General features: G+C 51.5%; 1 protein-coding gene across 4 annotated transcripts in view; it reads right to left on the reverse strand.

Moving 5' to 3' along the window:
- CENPC (centromere protein C) overlaps positions 1-19,323 on the reverse strand; it is a 522,895-nt gene that overhangs the window by 102,050 nt on the left and 401,522 nt on the right. For all 4 annotated transcript variants that reach the window (XM_077476133.1, XM_077476132.1, XM_077476131.1 and 1 more), the window contains one exon: positions 8,896-9,463. In XM_077476133.1, the coding sequence (XP_077332259.1) occupies positions 8,896-9,463 (568 nt within the window). The remainder of the gene's footprint in view (positions 1-8,895; positions 9,464-19,323) is intronic.

The raw sequence follows: 19,323 nt of genomic DNA on the forward strand, positions 1-19,323 counted from the left end.
TCAGCAGCGCTGTGGGCTGTATCTGCAGTGCCCACATCGCTGCTCACCGAAAATGAACCCCTTTAATTCCCTGCCATTACCCTGCAACACCACTCTGCAACACCCGCCAATACCCTGCAACACCCGCCAATACCCTGCAACACTCTGCAACACCCGCCAATACCCTGCAACGCTTTGCAACACCCGCCAATACCCTGCAACGCTCTGCAACACCGGCCAATACCCTGCAACACCCGCCAATACCCTGCAATGCTCTGCAACGCCATACTCTGAGACACCCAGCCATACTCGGAGATACCCAGCCATAGTCGGTGACACCCTGCAATACCCAGCCATAGACATCCCCCCCCCCCCCGCCGCCCTTCCGGTGCTTCTATGGACTCGCCAATACGATCAAAGCCAGAAACTTTTTTTTTTCAGGCTTCCCACCTTAGAGGTGAGATGCGGGGTCTTATTGACCCCATATCTCACTGTAAAGAGGACCGGTCATGCCATATTCCTATTACAAGGGATGTTTACATGTCAAACTAAAATAAAGTAAAATGAACAATACATTATTATAATTTTTTTTAAAGCGCCCCTGTCCCCATGTGCTCGCATGCAAAAGCGATCGCATACGTAAGTCCCGCCCACATATGAAAACGGTGTTCAAACCACACATGTGAGGTATCGCTGCAAACGTTAGAGCGAGAGCAATAATTCAAGCACTAGACCTCCTCTGTAACTCAAAACATATAACCAGTAAAAAAAATATAAACTGTCGCCTTTGGGGATTTTTAAGTAGCGATGTTTGGCGCCATTCCACGAGCGTGTACAATTTTGAAGAGTGACATGTTGGGTATCTATTTACTCAGCGTAACTTCATCTTTGACATTATGCAAAAATTGGGCTAACTTTACTGTGTTTTTTTTTTTTTTTTTTAAAGCACAAAACTGTTTTCTTTTTTAAAAAAAAAGCATTCGAAAAATTGCTGCGCAAATACTGTGCGAGATAAAAAGTTACAACGACCACCATTGTATTCTCCAGGTTGTTTGCTAAAAAAACATATATAATGTTTTGGGATTCTATGTAATTTTCTAGCAAATAAATGATGATTTTTACATGTAGGAGAGAAATGTCAGAATTGTCCTGGGTGCTCCAGAACGCCTGATAGCGCTCCCTGCATGTTAGGCCTCTGTATGTGGCCACACTGTGTAAAAGTCTCACACATGTGGTATCGCCGTACTCGGGAGTAATAGCAGAATGTGTTTTGGGGTGTAATTTGTGGTATGCATATGCTGTGTGTGAGAAATAAACTGATATGACAATTTTGTGAAAAAAAAAAAGTTAAAAAAATCTTGATTTTGCAAAGAATTGTGGAAAAAAATGCCAACTTCAAAAAACTCATCATGCCTCTTACTAAATACCTTGGAATGTCTTCTTTCCAAAAAGGGGTCATTTGGGGGGTATTTGTACTTTTCTGGCATGTTAGGGTCTCAAGAATTGAAATAGGCCATCAGTACTTCAGGTGTAATCAATTTTCAGATATTGGCACCATAGCTTGTGGACTCTAGAACTTTCACAAAGACCAAATAATATCCACCAATTTGTACTTATTTTTACCAAAGATATGTAGTAGTATAAATTTTGGCCAAAATTTATGAAGAAAAAATTACTAATCTGCTAAATTTTATAACAGAAACGAAGAAAAATTCATTTTTTTACAGAATTTTCTGTATTTTTTCTTTTATAGCACAAAAAATAAAAAACCGAGCGGCGATTAAATACCACCAAAAGAAAGCTCCATTTGTGTGAAAAAAAGGACAAACATTTCATATAGGTCCAGTGTTGCATGACTGAGTAATTGTCATTCAAAATGTGAGAGCACCGAAAGCTGAAAATTGGTCTGGTTATTAATGGTGTTTAACCACCTCGCGCGCGCGCCCTATAGCCGAATGACGGCCATAGAGCAGGCGCTTTTGTCCGGGATGCCGTCCCTGGAAGTCCTAATGTTTACTTCCGCAATATAAACATATGAGATCATCTCTCAGCGCCGCTCTCCCTCTTCACACAGACAGAGTGTGAGAGGGGAGAGATGAACGGCTGCAGCGGCTGCTTTGATTTGATTAAAAAAGTAAAAAAAAAAAAAAAAAAGTGCCATCCTCATCCTCCCCCAGCAGTGCCATCCACCCCAGTGCCATCCGCCCCCAGTGCCACCTGCCCCCAGTGTCACCTGTTGTCAGTGCCATTTGTCCCCAGTGCCATCTGTCATCAGTGCCAAGTATTAGTGCCATCTGTCATCAGTGCCACTTGTCATCAGTGCCACCTGTCAGTGTCACGTGCCATCTGTTGTCAGTGTCACGTGTCATCAATGCCACTTATCAGTGCCATCTGTCATCAGTGTCACGCGGCATCTGTGCCATGTATTAGTGCCATCTGTCATCGGTGGCATGTATTAGTGCCACGTGTCATCAGTGCCACGTATAAGTGTCATCATTGCCACGTATCAGTGCCATCTGTCATCAGTGTCATTGTCCTGGTGCTTCAAAAGTGTAATAAATAGTCAACAAGTTAGATGTGTAATTTATGTTCCTAGAACACATGATGGCGCTACCTGCATGTTGGGCCTCTCTATGTGGCCAGGCTGTGAAAAAGTCCCACACATGTGGTATTGGAATACTCAGGAGGAGTAGCAGAATTTTTTGGGGGGTGTCATTTGTGGTATACACATGCCATGTGAGAGAAATAACCTATTACAATGACAATTTTGTGGAGAAAAAAAAAATGAAAAATCTTAATTTTGCAAAGAATTGTGGGAAAAAATGACAACATCAAAAAGCTCACTATGCCTCTTACTAAATACCTTGGAATGTCTACTTTCCAAAAAGGGGTCATTTGGGGGGTATTTGTACTTTCCTGACTTGTTCGGGTCACAAGAAGCGAGATAGGCCACCAGTACATCAGATGTGATCAATTTTGTGCGATTCGCACCACAGCTTGTAGACTCTCTAACTTTCACAAAGACCAAATAATATCCACTAATTTGGGTTATTTTTACCAAAGATATGTAGCAGTATAAATTGTAGGCAAAATTTATGAAGAAAAATTAATAATTTGCATAATTCTGTCACAGAAACAAAGAAATATGCATTTTTAAAAAAAAAATTCGGTCTTTTTTCATTTATAGCGCAAAAAATAAAAACCCCAGAGGTGATCAAATACCACCAAAAGAAAGCTCTATTTGTGGGAAAAAAAGGACAAAAAATTAATTTGGGTACAGTGTTGCATGACTGAGTAATTGTCATTCAAAGTGTGAGAGCACCGAAAGCTGAAAATTGGTCTGGGCAGGAAGGGTGTTTAAGTGCCCAGTAAGCAAGTGGTTAAAGCGGGATTCCACCCTAAAGTGGAACCTCCGCTGATCGGATCCCTCCCCCACTCCGGTGTCACCATTGACACCTTTCAGGGGGGAGGGGGGTGGAGATACCTGTCAAAGACAGGTATTTTCACCCACTTCCGGGCATAGACTCCCGTGGGAGTCTACGCCATTCCCTGTCCTGCTGTCTGCTGGGACACACACGGGTCTCAGTGACAGCGCGGAGATTTCCTATTGCGCGGCGCGGTTCGCGCAGTAGGGAACCGGGAAGTGAAGCCGATTCGCTTCACTTCCTAATTCCCTCACCTAGAATGGTGACTGCAGCAGCCGAGAGCCGAGCGATCGATCAGCCTCGGCTGCCGGCATCGCTGGAACCCGGGACAGGTGAGTGTCCATTTATTAAAAGTCAGCAGCTGTAGTATTTATAGCTGCTGGCTTTTAATATTTTTTTTTTAGGTGGAATCCTTCTTTAAGTGCCCAGTGGTCAAGTGGTTAAATAGATTTTCACTGCTCTCACTACATCAAGACAATGTAGTGACTTTTCTTCCCTGGAACATGATTTTGGAAAAAAAGATGGCAGGACAAGATCTTCATTCAGATGAAAGCCTGAAACCACTTTTGGCAAAAAAAACCTGGATGAGGGTGTAAAACCCCTCTGTTCTCATGAATAATCAAATATGGCTCTTTATGGCCGGATGGAGATGGGCGTGAGTGAGTGAGCAGGAGTGCGAGTGTGTCCGAGCTCCTAGCCTCCGCCCTGCGATGCGAGGAACGTAGCTCGCTGGTGGATACAGCTGCCGCTCCCTGGCTCCCTCTATCGTAGCTGCGTAACGAACGATTGACTTGGAGCGTGCGTTATCACGACGGCTGCACAGCACGGACGGAGATCATTGGAAGAACCCGAGGAGGACTCCGCGCTAGGTTTTGCTACCGCGGGAGCCCGGTCGGAGACCCGACCAGAGATCCGAGGATAGACTAACGCTTACAACGCCGCATGAGGGCACGCGGAGAGAGCACTACGATCGCCTCGGCCGAGCAAATCTCCCGGAGATATCCGCCAGCTCTATGGATGAAAGAAATTTGGTTGCAGTGTGGTGAGAAACGCTATATAACTTAGTGGGATGAAAGTTAAGAACCTGTGTAGTAGAGACTTGGTTACTTCTTAATGTTTGCCTCTCCCTATCTGCTTTACCTCTGATAAACGCTGGCTGAAGCAAGTCTACCCCATAAATGTAAATATAATTAATCTAGGATCCAGGTGCCGCGCGCTTGGTGAATTGACTGGCCCTCCCTCAAGGTCCTTTTGCAGAAAAATCGGGCCTTTTTGCTGGGAGAATTGATTTAGCGATACAAACTGCTTTATTACTACCTTCCGCTGGTTTGGCGACTCCTTTACGTGGACTTTACCATGCTTAGCAAAAGAGCGATAGAAGATCCATCCCATGGAGAGGGAAATCAAAAAACACATGCTGCCAAAGAAAAGCTAAATCAAGCCTCTGCGGCCTTGAAACTCGAGCGCTTTGCTTTCCCCCACCATCGCCTATAGTTGAGGGACTAGAAGTGGTACCCAAGCTGAAATACTTGGGTGTCTGGATTTCCAGAGAGATAGACCAGTATGTTGAGGAGAATCTGGTAGCATTATTGGCAAAGCTGAAACAGAAGGTTAATAGTTGGTGTCGCCTCCCCCTGTCGGTGGCGGGGCGTTGTAATTTAGTAAAAATGATTTGGCAGCCACAGATTCTATATATCCTCCACAATTCCCCGGTCTGGATCAACCAGAAATGGTTTAACAGACTGGAGGGATTAATTCGAGAATTAATATGGAAAAAGCAACAGCCTCGGATTCGGCTGCGGACGCTGCAGCTCCCGGTGGAAAAGGGAGGAGTAGCGCTGCCACATTTAAGAACATACTTTCTATCAGCCCAGCTCCAGCATTTGACTGGGGCTGGACTGGAAGAGGGTGGCTGTCCAAATCATAAATTGATGATTAATAAGGCATATCATAGAACTCTAGTTGAAGCTCTAGAGGCTAATTCATTCGCTTGTAAATGTCCCACCAATACCTTGGCGAGGAAAGTATGGCAGATAGCTAAGCAACTCTTGGCCTATGGGGGGGTAACTGAGTATACCCCCCTATAGAACAACGGAGAACTGGCTGAACTAAACTGTATAGCCCGGTCCCAGGAGTGGGAGAGGAGGGGGGATTAGAAGACTGGTGCATCTCTACCAGGGGAACACTATGAAATCTTTCGAAGATCTCCGCCAGGAATACGACATCTCCAATAAAACATTTTATATATATTTGCAAGTGAGGCATGGGATACATTCACAGTTTGGCACACTTACTATCGAGAGGACAAAGAACCCCTTGTTACAGAGATTTCTTGAGCAAGGACAAACAAAGGGCCAGATCTCTAGCTTGTATACAAAACTCAGGGATAAAGTTTTGAATGGAGAAGGACCGGACAAGAGCAGGAGGGGATGGGAGGAAGACCTGGGACCAATTGAGCAGGAACAATGGGATGAGATCCTAGCACAGGGGAATTTGGTGTCTATCTCCCCATCGCAGCGTATGTCCCATAAGCTTTTTTTATATAGAGCATACTATACCCCCAAAAAAATGCGGAGGATAAGCAATAGGTCCAACGGGTAGTGCCCTAGATGTAGAGCACCAGGAGACCTGCTCCATATGGTATGGAAGTGCCCAAAACTGTATCGGTACTGGATAGAAATTGTGCACAGAATAAATAGAATTTTTAATACCACCTTAGAACCTGAAGCTAGGACTTGTCTATTAGGGATTATGGAAAGGGGTGGAATCTCTGCTGCAACAAAAACATTAAGATGCCTGTACCAGGCCAGACGCTTAATCGCGATGAATTGGCAGGCAAAGAATCCTCCAGCACTGCAAGCATGGATAAATGCCATCAATTCCATAATTTGGTGCGAACGGGCAATGTATATTAGACAAAATAACCTTAAAAAATTCAAGCTGCTATGGAATCCATGGTTGAGGGACATCGGCTTCCCCCTAGATGAGATAGTGGAGGATGGGACCTAGAGTGCACCTATCGGTCTCAGGCCGGGGGCGGCCTGGGAGCCTACTGGAAGCTCCTTATTTCTGTCCCTGAATGGATTCGCCACTTCGTTATCGGCTATCCAGATAAGCTTGTTTGGATTTAGCAGCGTGTGTTCGAAGAACAGGGGTAAGGGGGGGAGGAGGGGTTAGCCCTACAGGGGCGTTAGCGATAATTAGAGGGATAGATATGACTATGTCATTGGTGTTAAGCAGTCTCTTTGGAAGAAAAACTCGGTATTTTTGGCTGACATGTATACCCCCTCTATGTATGTAAAACTAAGTTTTATTTATGCATGTATAAGTGAAATTCTTTTTTCAATAAAAAACAATTAAATTAAAAAAAAATATATGGCTCTTTACAAGAAAGAGCAGTCAATTCTGAAACCCTCCTTGCTGAGGATATAGCAACCAAAAATATCAGCTTCCTAGTCAGAAGGACTAAGGGAACATGCTGTAATGGTTCAACTGGTGGTTTTGGTAACACTGACAAAACTAACTTAAAGTCCCAAGGGGTTAAAGGTGATTTAACTGGCGGATTAATTCGCATCACCCCTTGCATAAAACCCCAGACTAAAGAATGCGTAGCAAGCGGTCTTTGAAATAAAACCGATAAGGCTGAGACTTGGCCCTTTATAATACTTAGAGCCAACTTCATCTCTACGCCCAATAATATCATAGGCAGAATCCTTGCCTTTCTACATCTCCAAGGGTGCCAACCCTTGGATTCACACCAGGAAACTTAAGCTTTCCAAACTCTATAATATACTGCTCTGGAAACTGGTTTCCTTGCATTGATTAAAGTTGAGATAACAGAAAAACTGATCCCACAGAGTTACCAGCACACCTGTTCCATATGTGAGTGGATCCCTTGTTCTGGACACAAATTGACTAACTTGTGTAAAAAAGGGTGATATGTTACATACATTTTGGACATGCCCTAAACTTGGGAAGTATTGGGAACAAATCTTTCAAGTTATGTCTGAAATTACCAAAAGAATCATTCCTCCAAATCACTCACTGGCTCTATTATCCATTGATCTTGATCGATATCCTATCCAGTTTAGAAATGTGTTTACACATATTTTGCTGTCAGCCAGGATCAGTATAACGAGGAGCTGGAAAAATCCTGATCCTCCTTCCATAAAAGAAGTGATAGAATCGACTCAAACTCATTACATTTATGAATCAATTCTAGCTCTTCGACCTCACAAAAAAGAACATACTAATAAAATATGGCAGCCATGGTTAAAATGGGCTAGTCCCCAAAACATTGCACAAGTTCTTTGTTCCTAGATAACTTGAATTAAAAAATTACTTACCCCACTCTAATATTTTAATCTTTGTTTTGTATCTATTAAATAACAGGTTACTATTACTGTCCCGAACACAGTTTAGCACCCATAGGGGTGTTCGGGAATATATTTAGGTTCATCATCTTTGAATTACTTGAATTGGCAGTATATAAATTTATGAAGATAATATTTATATTACTTTTGTGTATTGTCTCCACAATGGATGTATTAATAACCTCCCGATCATTACCTTTATTATCCTTATTATAACTGAGATAATTAATATGGTTTTCTTTATATTATATGTTTTATTATTTTTGGATACTATTATCTATGTATCTAAATACTGTAACTGATCTGTTAGTCATAATTTCTGTCATTTGTCTTGATAAAAATGTAAACTTTAATAAAAACTATTGATTAAAAAAAAAAAAAAAAAAAAAAAAACACTTTAAGTGCTGGCTATTCTCACTGGCTGAGGATGAGCAAGGAGCTGTGAGGGAGCAAAGGTGAGGCAAGTTTAAAGCAGTATTAAACCCAAAATAAAAAAATTTAGGGGGAGGGGCACAATTTGTAATATATGACAACTTACCAATCAATTATTAGATGTGGTGGCTGCATCAGTTTTCTTTGGCTTTTTTCCCCCTCTGTTTCCACTTGGCAATCTGGCCAGTAACACACCTCCTGTATTAAAGCCCCCTTACTCTGAAGGCGCAAAGAGACACCTTTGGACATTAAATGGACTAGCAGATTTAAATACTAACAAATTGAAGCCAACGTCTAACGCTTTATAAGCAGTTACAGCAACAATGTTTTTCCTTTTTACATCAATAAAAGCTGACCATGGTAAGCACCTCTGTCAGTTTTAAATAGTTTATCTCATCCCTCTATCTGCTACTAAAACAACAGACTTACTGGCAGGATCACCAGGTTAAAATATAAAAAAAAAGTCTAAAAAGAAAACGAATGCAGCCATCAAAATTAAGAATTGGTAACCTGCAATATAATTTATTTTCTTTTGGGGTTCAACTCTTAAGAGTAGAGGGATCTCTTGCATGGGGAATGTAACAGTGTCTCAATACCACCACAATAAAACTATAAAAATGACTACCAATAAAATTGAAATGGCTTTAAAGCAAAACTGGTTAAAAGGGTCACAAAGATAAAAATACCTATCGTGTGGACGTGGCACTCTCTCTTTTGTGTGCTTCCAATTCTTCAAATATGTATGTTGAATGCCATTTCCAGAAGCTGGAGATTTCTTGAAAGACTCATCTAAAACAGGTGTATGCTTCCATGGAGATGGACACACTGGTTCACTCCTTGTTGGACTTTCAGGTGTTGGTGCCATTGAGAAGCTATCAGCTTCGTTTGACAAATCAGGCACATTCAAATAATTTTCCTGAGGACCTTTTGTGTCAACATCCTGTGTCTCTTGTTCCAGTTGCCTCTGGAGTTTGGTAGACTTATTTATTTTTCTGGGAAATGTTTGTGTTTTTTTACGATTGTTGTAGTTTTTAGGTCTTTTCGCTTTTGATGGTCCTGGCGGTTCCTCGCTGTCAACATATTTTGTTTTTTTTGTTCTTTTTAAAGTATTTAAGGTCTTTGGAGATTTTTCATCACTTTCATTCAAGGTTTTCTCCTCATTCTGATCTCGTGGTCCGCTTTCTTTCAGTTCAGATATTTCTTCCTTATTCTTTTGTGATTCTGAAGGCTCCTTTGAGTCAGCAGAAGCCTTTCCTGAAATATACACAAAAAAATGTATTGTCCAGTCTGCGACAATGCTGTCCTTTTAAACTTTACACAAAGTATATCATTTTAGAAAACCAATACTTCCTTCTATGTTGTAAATTGATTGAGAAAATTTTTTTTTTTTTACCATAACTAGAAAAATCCCTTTTTTGGATTGAAGTACAGTACAAGACACAGGATTTTTAGTCAATACCTAAGGGGATCTGCAGCTACTTTTAGGTGATTAACACTGGCAAAAAACTGCAGAGACCTCACCAATATAATCCAACCTTCTCCCAGCCAGCCCAAGTTCTGTGGCAAGCAGTAAGGAGATCATAAAGAAGAGAGGAAGCTTTGTCCTGTATTGATTTTACTAGGGATACTATTTTCTTAGTTTTACAGGAAACATGATCTTTAGCCTTTAACCACGGGGATCCAAACGCAGTCCAACTGGGAGGTGAGCAACACTGCAAACAGCAACAAATCCAGGTCCAAGTGACAAACAGTCGAAGCAGGCATTTTGTAGCACCTTACATCCAAAACTAGTATCAGAGAAGGCGTGATCCTCTGCCTGATAAAGAGTAAATCAGAGAAAAAGATGTCCGACGCTGAAAAGCAAAGAAGCACCTCTATAATTGTATTGGAAACAAACAAAAATTTGGAATTTTCTATAAATTTCAGTGATAACTGTAAACAGCAAAAATAAAAAGGTCGAATCTCTTCAATTAAAACCTGACAGGTATTCTAATGGCTGTCAGCTCTATCCAAAATGAATATAAAAAAAATAGGATTTTTTTCATAATACTTACCTGTAAAATCCTTTTCTTGGAATACACCACCACGGGACACATACTAATATTCATTACCTACTGGGTTTTACTTCGTATCCAGGTGAATGGACACTGGTAGACCAAAGGTCTTTCGACAGGAAGGGATCTCCTATATATCCAATACAGGAAGTACTTCCGTTTTGTAGCAAGCACCGAATCCTCAAAAGAAGGGGAAGGACCTCTGTGTTCTGTGATGCAGCCAAAGAAAAGGATTTGACAGGTAAGTTTGAAAAAAAAAATCCTATTTTCTTTATCATACATCATGGGACACAGAGTTAGGCCAATATTCATTACCTACTGGGATGTCCCAGAGCAATAGCTTTGAGGGGAGGGAAGACAGCCTGCCAAACAAAAATAGCCATCAGACTTTAAACAGCAGCCTGTAGTACACTACGACCAAAAGCAGAATCTTCGGCTGCTCTAACATCTACCTGATAAAATCACGTGAACATATGCACTGAAGACCAGGTAGCAGCCTTACAAATTGTAGCCACAGATACCTGATGGCGAAAAGCCCAAGAGGTTGCTACACCCCTGGTAGAATGAGTTCTCACCCTAAAAGGAGGAGCCTTACGTTTCAGACCATAGGCCTGAAAGACCAACTGGCAGACCCAATTGGGTCCTTCTGGTAAAACAAAAAAGGAGTCTGAATCTTCGCATATCTAGACAAAAACTCGGACAACTTCCAAGGAATACAGTCTCTCTTCCACCGACACCACCTTTGGCAAGAAGGATGGATGTTGTGGTGAAGAATTGGGTATGGTTCCCTACATGAAAGTGCCGCCAATTCAGACAACCTACTAGCCGAGGTGATCGCCATCAGTAAAGCTAGCTTGCGTGACAGTAAGACTAATGTAATTTCCTTGATAGGTTCAAATGGTTGTTTCTGTAACACACATGGTGATTTAATGGCTGGAAGCAAATGAGTTGCCCCCTGCATAAAGGTTCGGACCAGCAAATGGGAGGCTAAAGGCCGGGGGAGGGGGGGTGGTACAGAGGTGGCTCTGGGCAGTGGGGGTACAGAGGTGGCTGTAGATGGGGACACAGAGGTGGTTGTGGTCAAGGGGGGGATACAGAGGTGGCTGTGGACAAGGGGGGGATACAGAGGTGGCTGTGGACAGGAGGGGGGTGTACAGTGGTGGCTGTGGACAGGGGGAGTACAGAGGTGGCTGTGGACAAGGGGGGGGATACAGAGGTGGCTGTGGACAAGGGGGGATACAGAGGTGGCTGTAGACAGGATGGGGGTACAGTAGTAGCTGTGGACAGGATGGGGGTACAGTAGTAGCTGTGGACAGGATAGGAGGAACGGTGGTGGCTGTGGAGCGGGGAGGGGGTACGGTGGTGGCTGTGGAGGGGGTACGGTGGTGGCTGTGGAGGGAGGAGGGGTACGTGGTGGCTGTGGAGGGAGGAGGGGTACGGTGGTAGCTGTGGAGGGAGGAGGGGTACGGTGGTGGCTGTGGAGGGAGGAGGGGTACGGTGGTGGCTGTGGAGGGAGGAGGGGTACGGTGGTGGCTGTGGAGGGAGGAGGGGTACGGTGGTGGCTGGGGAGGGGGGGATACAGACCTGGCTGCAGACAGGGGGGGATACAGACCTGGCTGCGGACAGGGGGGGGGGGATACAGACCTGGCTGCGGACAGGGGGGGGGGATACAGACCTGGCTGCGGACAGGGGGGGATACAGACCTGGCTGCGGACAGGGGGGGGATACAGACCTGGCTGCGGACAGGGGGGGGATACAGACCTGGCTGCGGACAGGGGGGGGGGGATACAGACCTGGCTGCGGACAGGGGGGGGGGGGGGGATACAGACCTGGCTGCGGACAGGGGGGGGGGGGGGGATACAGACCTGGCTGCGGACAGGGGGGGGGGGGGGATACAGACCTGGCTGCGGACAGGGGGGGGGGGGGATACAGACCTGGCTGCGGACAGGGGGGGGATACAGACCTGGCTGCGGACAGGGGGGGGATACAGACCTGGCTGCGGACAGGGGGGGGATACAGACCTGGCTGCGGACAGGGGGGGGATACAGACCTGGCTGCGGACAGGGGGGGGATACAGACCTGGCTGCGGACAGGGGGGGATACAGACCTGGCTGCGGACAGGGGGGATACAGACCTGGCTGCGGACAGGGGGGGGGATACAGACCTGGCTGCGGACAGGGGGGGGATACAGACCTGGCTGCGGACAGGGGGGGGGATACAGACCTGGCTGCAGACAGGGGGGGGATACAGACCTGGCTGCGGACAGGGGGGGATACAGACCTGGCTGCGGACAGGGGGGGGATACAGACCTGGCTGCGGACAGGGGGGGATACAGACCTGGCTGTGGACAAGGAGGGAATACAGAGGTGGCTGTGGACAGGGGAGGGAATACAGAGGTGGCTGTGGACAGGGGAGGGGGTACAGAGGTGGCTGTGGGCGGTGGGAGTAGAGGTGGCTGTGGACGGGGGGGGGGGGGGGATACCGTGGTGCCTGTGGATGGAGGGATACAGAGGTGGCAGACGTGGCTGTGGACAGGGGGCGATATGGAGGTGGGGGGGGTGCAGTGGTGGCTGTGGGCGGGGGGGGGGGGTACAGGGGTGGCTGTAGATGGGGGAACAGAGGTGGCTGTGGAGAAGGTGGGGGGGGATGCCGAGGTGGCTGTGGACGGGGGGCCCTACAGTGGTGGCTGTGGACAGGGGGTGTACAGACGTGGCGGACAGGGGTGGAAACAGAGGTGTCTGTGGGGGGGGGGGTGGGGGTACAGAGGTGTCTGTGGATGGGGGGGGGGGGGGGATACCGTGGTGCCTGTGGATGGAGGCTGTGGACAGGGGGTAATATGGAGGTGAGGGGGTGCAGTGGTGGCTGTGGGCAGAGGGGGGGATACAGAGGTGGCTGTGGACAGGGGGCCCTACAGTGGTGGCTATGGAGAGGGGGGTTACAGTGGTGGCGGTGGACAAGATGGGGGGGGATACAGAGGTGGCTGTGGACAAGGTGGGGGGGATACAGAGGTGGCTGTGGAGAGGGGAGATACAGTGGTGGCTGTGGACAGGAGGGGGGTGTACAGTGGTGGCTGTGGACAGGGGGTGTACAGACATGGCTGTGGACAGGGGGTGTACAGACATGGCTGTGGACAAGGTGGGATACAGAGGTGGCTGTGGATGGGGGGGGGGGGGGGGTTATAGAGGTGGGGGGAGGAGGGTACAGTGTTTGTTGGGGTCTAGAGGGGGGTACAGGGGTGGCTGTGGACAGGGGGTTATAGTGATGGCTGTGGGGGGGGGCATCAGTGGTGGCTGTGGGGGGGATACAGAGGTGGCTGTGGAGAAGGTGGGGGGATACAGAGGTGGCTGTGGACAGGGGGCTTACAGAGGTGGCTGTGGACAAGATGGGGGGCCTACAGTGGTGGCTGTAGACCGGGTGGGGTACAGAGGTGGCTGTAGACCGGAGGGTGGGGTACAGAGGTGGCTGTAGACCGGAGGGTGGGGTACAGAGGTGGCTTTAGACCGGAGGGTGGGGTACAGAGGTGGCTGTGGGGGTGATATGGAGGAGAGGGGGGGGGGGGGGAAGGGGTGCAGTGGTGGCTGTGGGCAGAGGGAGGGATACAGAGGTGGCTGTAGACAAGGTGGCGGGATGCAGAGGTGGCTGTGGACGGGGGGCCCTACACTGGTGGCTATGGAGAGGGGGGTTACAGTGGTGGCTGTGGACAGGGGGTGTACAGGGGTGGCTGTGGACAAGGAGAGATACAGAGGTGGCTGTGGAAGGGGGGGTTATAGAGGTGGGAGAGGAGGGCACAGTGGTGGCTGTGGACCAGGGGGTTATAGAGGTGGCTGTAGGGGGGGGGGGGGGGGTGGATACAGAGGTGGCTGTGGACAGGGGTGGATACAGAGGTGGCTGTGGACGGGGGTGGATACAGAGGTGGCTGTGGACGGGGGTGGATACAGAGGTGGCTGTGGACGGGGGTGGATACAGAGGTGGCTGTGGACGGGGGTGGATACAGAGGTGGCTGTGGACGGGGGGGGGGGGGGGGGGGGTGTAGTGGTGGCTGTGGGCGGGGATACAGAGGTGGCTGTGGACAGGAGGGGGATACATACAGAGCTGGCTGTGGACAGGAGGGGGATACATACAGAGCTGGCTGTGGACAGGAGGGGGATACATACAGAGCTGGCTGTGGACAGGAGGGGGATACATACAGAGCTGGCTGTGGACAGGAGGGGGATACATACAGAGCTGGCTGTGGACAGGAGGGGATACATACAGAGCTGGCTGTGGACAAGGGGGGATACATACAGAGGTGGCTGTGGACAAGGGGGGATACAGAGGTGGCTGTGGACAAGGGGGGGGGGGTGATACAGAGGTAGCTGTGGACAAGAGGGGTGAAAAAGAGGTGGCTGTGGACAGGGGAGGGAGGTACAGAGGTGGCTGTGGACAGGGGAGGGGGGTACAGGTGGCTGTGGGCAGGGGGGGATAGAGGTAGCGGGGGAGATAAAAAGGTGGCTGTGGACGGGGGGTACAGAGGTGGCTGTGGACGGGGGGGGTACAGAGGTGGCTGTGGACGGGGGGGGTACAGAGGTGGCTGTGGACGGGGGGGTACAGAGGTGGCTGTGGACGGGGGGGTACAGAGGTGGCTGTGGACGGGGGGGGTACAGAGGTGGCTGTGGGCAGGGGGATAGAGGTAGCGGGGGAGATAAAAAGGTGGCTGTGGGCGGGGGGTACAGAGGTGGCTGTGGGCGGGGGGTACAGAGGTGGCTGTGGACGGGGGGTACAGAGGTGGCTGTGGACGGGGGGGGTACAGAGGTGGCTGTGGACGGGGGGGGTACAGAGGTGGCTGTGGACGGGGGGTACAGAGGTGGCTGTGGACGGGGGGTACAGAGGTGGCTGTGGACGGGGGTACAGAGGTGGCTGTAGGCAGGGGGGTACAGAGGTGGCTGTAGACAGGGGGGTACAGAGGTGGCTGTAGACAGGGGGGTACAGAGGTGGCTGTAGACGCGGGAGGGGGGTATAAAGGTGGCTGTGGACGCGGGAGGGGGGTACAGTGATAGTTGTAGACGGGGGGGGGGGTACAGTGGTGGCTGTGGACAGGGGGGATACAGAGGTTGGTGTGGGCAGGGGGGATACAGTGGTGGCTGTGGATAAGGTGGAGGGGGGGACTACAGAGGTGGCTGTGGACGGGGGGTTTTACAGAAGTGGCTGTAGAGGGGGGGAGGTGCAGAGGTGGCTGAATGGGGGTGTACAGAGGTGGCTGTGGTCAGGGGGAAAACAGGTTCCTGTGGACAGGGGTGGATACAGAGGTTGCTGTGGATGGGGGGGGGGGGGGGGGGGGGAAGATACTGTGGACAAAGGGACACAGAGGTGGCAGATGTGGCTGTGGACTGGGGGTGATATAGAGGGGGGGGAGAGGGGGTAGAGTGGTGGCTGTGCGTGGAGGGGGGGGTACAGAGGTGGCTGTGGAGAGGGGTGTTATAGTGGTTGCTGTGGACAAGGTGGGGGGGATATAGAGGTGGCTGTGGACGGGGAGCCTAGAGTGGTGGCTGCGGAGAGGGGGGTTATAGTGATGGCTGTGGAGGGGGGCAACAGTGGTGGCTGTGGAGAGGGGGGTTATAGTGATGGCTGTGGAGGGGGGCAACAGTGATGGCTGTGGAGGGGGGCAACAGTGATGGCTGTGGAGGGGGGCAACAGTGATGGCTGTGGAGGGGGGCAACAGTGATGGCTGCGGAGGGGGGCAACAGTGATGGCTGCGGAGGGGGGCAACAGTGATGGCTGCGGAGGGGGGCAACAGTGATGGCTGCGGAGGGGGGCAACAGTGATGGCTGCGGAGGGGGGGCAACAGTGATGGCTGCGGAGGGGGGGCAACAGTGATGGCTGCGGAGGGGGGGCAACAGTGATGGCTGTGGAGGAGGGGGGGGCAACAGTGATGGCTGTGGAGGAGGGGGGGGCAACAGTGATGGCTGTGGAGGAGGGGGGGCAACAGTGATGGCTGTGGAGGAGGGGGGGCAACAGTGATGGCTGTGGAGGAGGGGGGGCAACAGTGATGGCTGTGGAGGAGGGGGGGCAACAGTGATGGCTGTGGAGGAGGGGGGGGCAACAGTGATGGCTGTGGAGGAGGGGGGGCAACAGTGATGGCTGTGGAGGAGGGGGGGCAACAGTGATGGCTGTGGAGGAGGGGGGGCAACAGTGATGGCTGTGGAGGAGGGGGGGCAACAGTGATGGCTGTGGAGGGGGGGGGGGCAACAGTGATGGCTGTGGAGGAGGGGGGGCAACAGTGATGGCTGTGGAGGGGGGGGGGGGGGGCAACAGTGATGGCTGTGGAGGGGGGGGGGGGGGCAACAGTGATGGCTGTGGAGGGGGGGGGGCAACAGTGATGGCTGTGGAGGGGGGGGGGCAACAGTGATGGCTGTGGAGGGGGGGCAACAGTGATGGCTGTGGAGGGGGGGCAACAGTGATGGCTGTGGAGGGGGGGCAACAGTGATGTGGCTGTGGAGGGGGGGCAACAGTGATGGCTGTGGAGGGGGGGCAACAGTGATGGCTGTGGAGGGGGGCAACATTGATGGCTGTGGAGGGGGGGGGCAACAGTGATGGCTACGGAGGGGGGGGGGGCAACAGTGATGGCTACGGGGGGGCAACAGTGATGGCTACGGGGGGGCCACAGTGATGGCTACGGGGGGGGGGGCAACAGTGATGGCTGTGGAGGGGGGATACAGAGGTGGCTGTGGACAAGGTGGGGGGCCTACAGAGGTGGCTGTGGACGGGGTGGGGTACAGACAGGGGGAGTAGGGTACAGAGGTGGCTGTAGACGGGGGGAGTAGGGTACAGAGGTGGCTGTAGACGGGGGGAGTAGGGTACAGAGGTGTCTGTAGACCGGGGGGGTACAGAGGTGGCTGTAGACCGGGGGAGTAGGGTACAGAGGTGTCTGTAGACCGGGGGGGTACAGAGGTGTCTGTAGACCGGGGGGGTACAGAGGTGTCTGTAGACAGGGGGGGTACAGAGGTGTCTGTGGGGGGGTACAGAGGTGTCTGTAGACCGGGGGGGTACAGAGTTGTCTGTGGGGGGGGGGGGGTACAGAGGTGTCTGTAGACCGGGGGGGGTACAGAGGTGTCTGTGGGGGGGGGTACAGAGGTGTCTGTAGACCGTAGGGGTACAGAGGTGTCTGTAGACCGGGGGGGTACAGAGGTGTCTGTAGACAGAGGGGGGTACAGAGGTGTCTGTAGACAGAGGGGGGTACAGAGGTGTCTGTAGACAGAGGGGGGTACAGAGGTGTCTGTAGACAGAGGGGGGTACAGAGGTGTCTGTAGACAGAGGGGGGGTACAGAGGTGTCTGTAGACAGAGGGGGGGTACAGAGGTGTCTGTAGACAGAGGGGGGTACAGAGGTGTCTGTAGACAGAGGGGGGGTACAGAGGTGTCTGTAGACAGAGGGGGGTACAGAGGTTCTGTAGACAGAGGGGGGTACAGAGGTGTCTGTAGACAGAGGGGGGGTACAGAGGTGTCTGTAGACAGAGGGGGGGGTACAGAGGTGTCTGTAGACCGAGGGGGGGTACAGAGGTGTCTGTAGACCGGGGGGGGGGGGTACAGAGGTGGCTGTAGACCGGGGGGGAGGGGTACAGAGGTGGCTGTAGACCGGGGGCGTACAGGGGTGGCTGTAGACCGGGGGGGAGGGGTACAGAGGTGGCTGTAGACCGGGGGCGTACAGGGGTGGCTGTAGACCGGGGGGGTACAGAGGTGGCTGTAGACCGGGGGGGTACAGAGGTGGCTGTAGACCGGGGGGGTACAGAGGTGGCTGTAGACCGGGGGGGGGGTACAGAGGTGGCTGTAGACCGGGGGGGGGGGGTACAGAGGTGGCTGTAGACGCGGGGGGGGGTACAGAGGTGGCTGTAGACGCGGGGGGGGGGGGGGTACAGAGGTGGCTGTAGACGCGGGGGGGGGGTACAGAGGTGGCTGTAGACGCGGGGGGGTACAGAGGTGGCTGTGGACGCGGGAGGGGGGTATAAAGGTGGCTGTGGACGCGGGAGGGGGGTATAAAGGTGGCTGTGGACGCGGGAGGGGGGAACAGTGATGGTTGTAGACAGGGGGGAAGGAGGTACAGTGGTGGCTGTGGACAGGGGGGATACAGAGGTTGGTGTGGGCAGGGGGGTACAGAGGTGGCTGTAGACCGGGGCGTACAGAGGTGGCTGTAGACCGGGGGGGAGGGGTACAGAGGTGGCTGTAGACCGGGGGGGAGGGGTACAGAGGTGGCTGTAGACCGGGGGGGTACAGAGGTGGCTGTAGACCGGGGGGGTACAGAGGTGGCTGTAGACCGGGGGGTACAGAGGTGGCTGTAGACCGGGGGGGGGGGTACAGAGGTGGCTGTAGACGCGGGGGGGGGGGGGGGGGGTACAGAGGTGGCTGTAGACGCGGGGGGGGGTACAGAGGTGGCTGTAGACGCGGGGGGGTACAGAGGTGGCTGTAGACACGGGAGGGGGGTATAAAGGTGGCTGTGGACGCGGGAGGGGGGAACAGTGATGGTTGTAGACAGGGGGAAGGAGGTACAGTGGTGGCTGTGGACAGGGGGGATACAGAGGTTGGTGTGGGCAGGGGGGTACAGAGGTGGCTGTGGGCAGGGGGGGATAGAGGTAGCGGGGGAGATAAAAAGGTGGCTGTGGACGGGGGGGGTACAGAGGTGGCTGTGGACGGGGGGGTACAGAGGTGGCTGTGGGCGGGGGGGTACAGAGGTGGCTGTGGACGGGGGGTACAGAGGTGGCTGTGGACGGGGGGTACAGAGGTGGCTGTAGACGCGGGAGGGGGGTATAAAGGTGGCTGTGGACGCGGGAGGGGGGTATAAAGTGGCTGTGGACGCGGGAGGGGGGTACAGCGATGGTTGTAGACGCGGGAGGGGGGTATAAAGGTGGCTGTGGACGCGGGAGGGGGGTAAAGTGATGGTTGTAGACAGGGGGGGGGTACAGTGGTGGCTGTGGACAGGGGGGATACAGAGGTTGGTGTGGGCAGGAGGGATACAGTGGTGGCTGTGGATAAGGTGGGGGACTACAGAGGTGGCGGTGGACGGGGGGTTTTACAGAAGTGGCTGTAGAGGG

The sequence above is a fragment of the Lithobates pipiens genome, unplaced genomic scaffold, assembly GCF_037356315.1.
Source record: "Lithobates pipiens isolate NorthernLeopardFrog02 unplaced genomic scaffold, aLitPip1_a1.2 Scaffold_13, whole genome shotgun sequence".
In the NCBI taxonomy this organism is placed as follows: domain Eukaryota; kingdom Metazoa; phylum Chordata; class Amphibia; order Anura; family Ranidae; genus Lithobates; species Lithobates pipiens.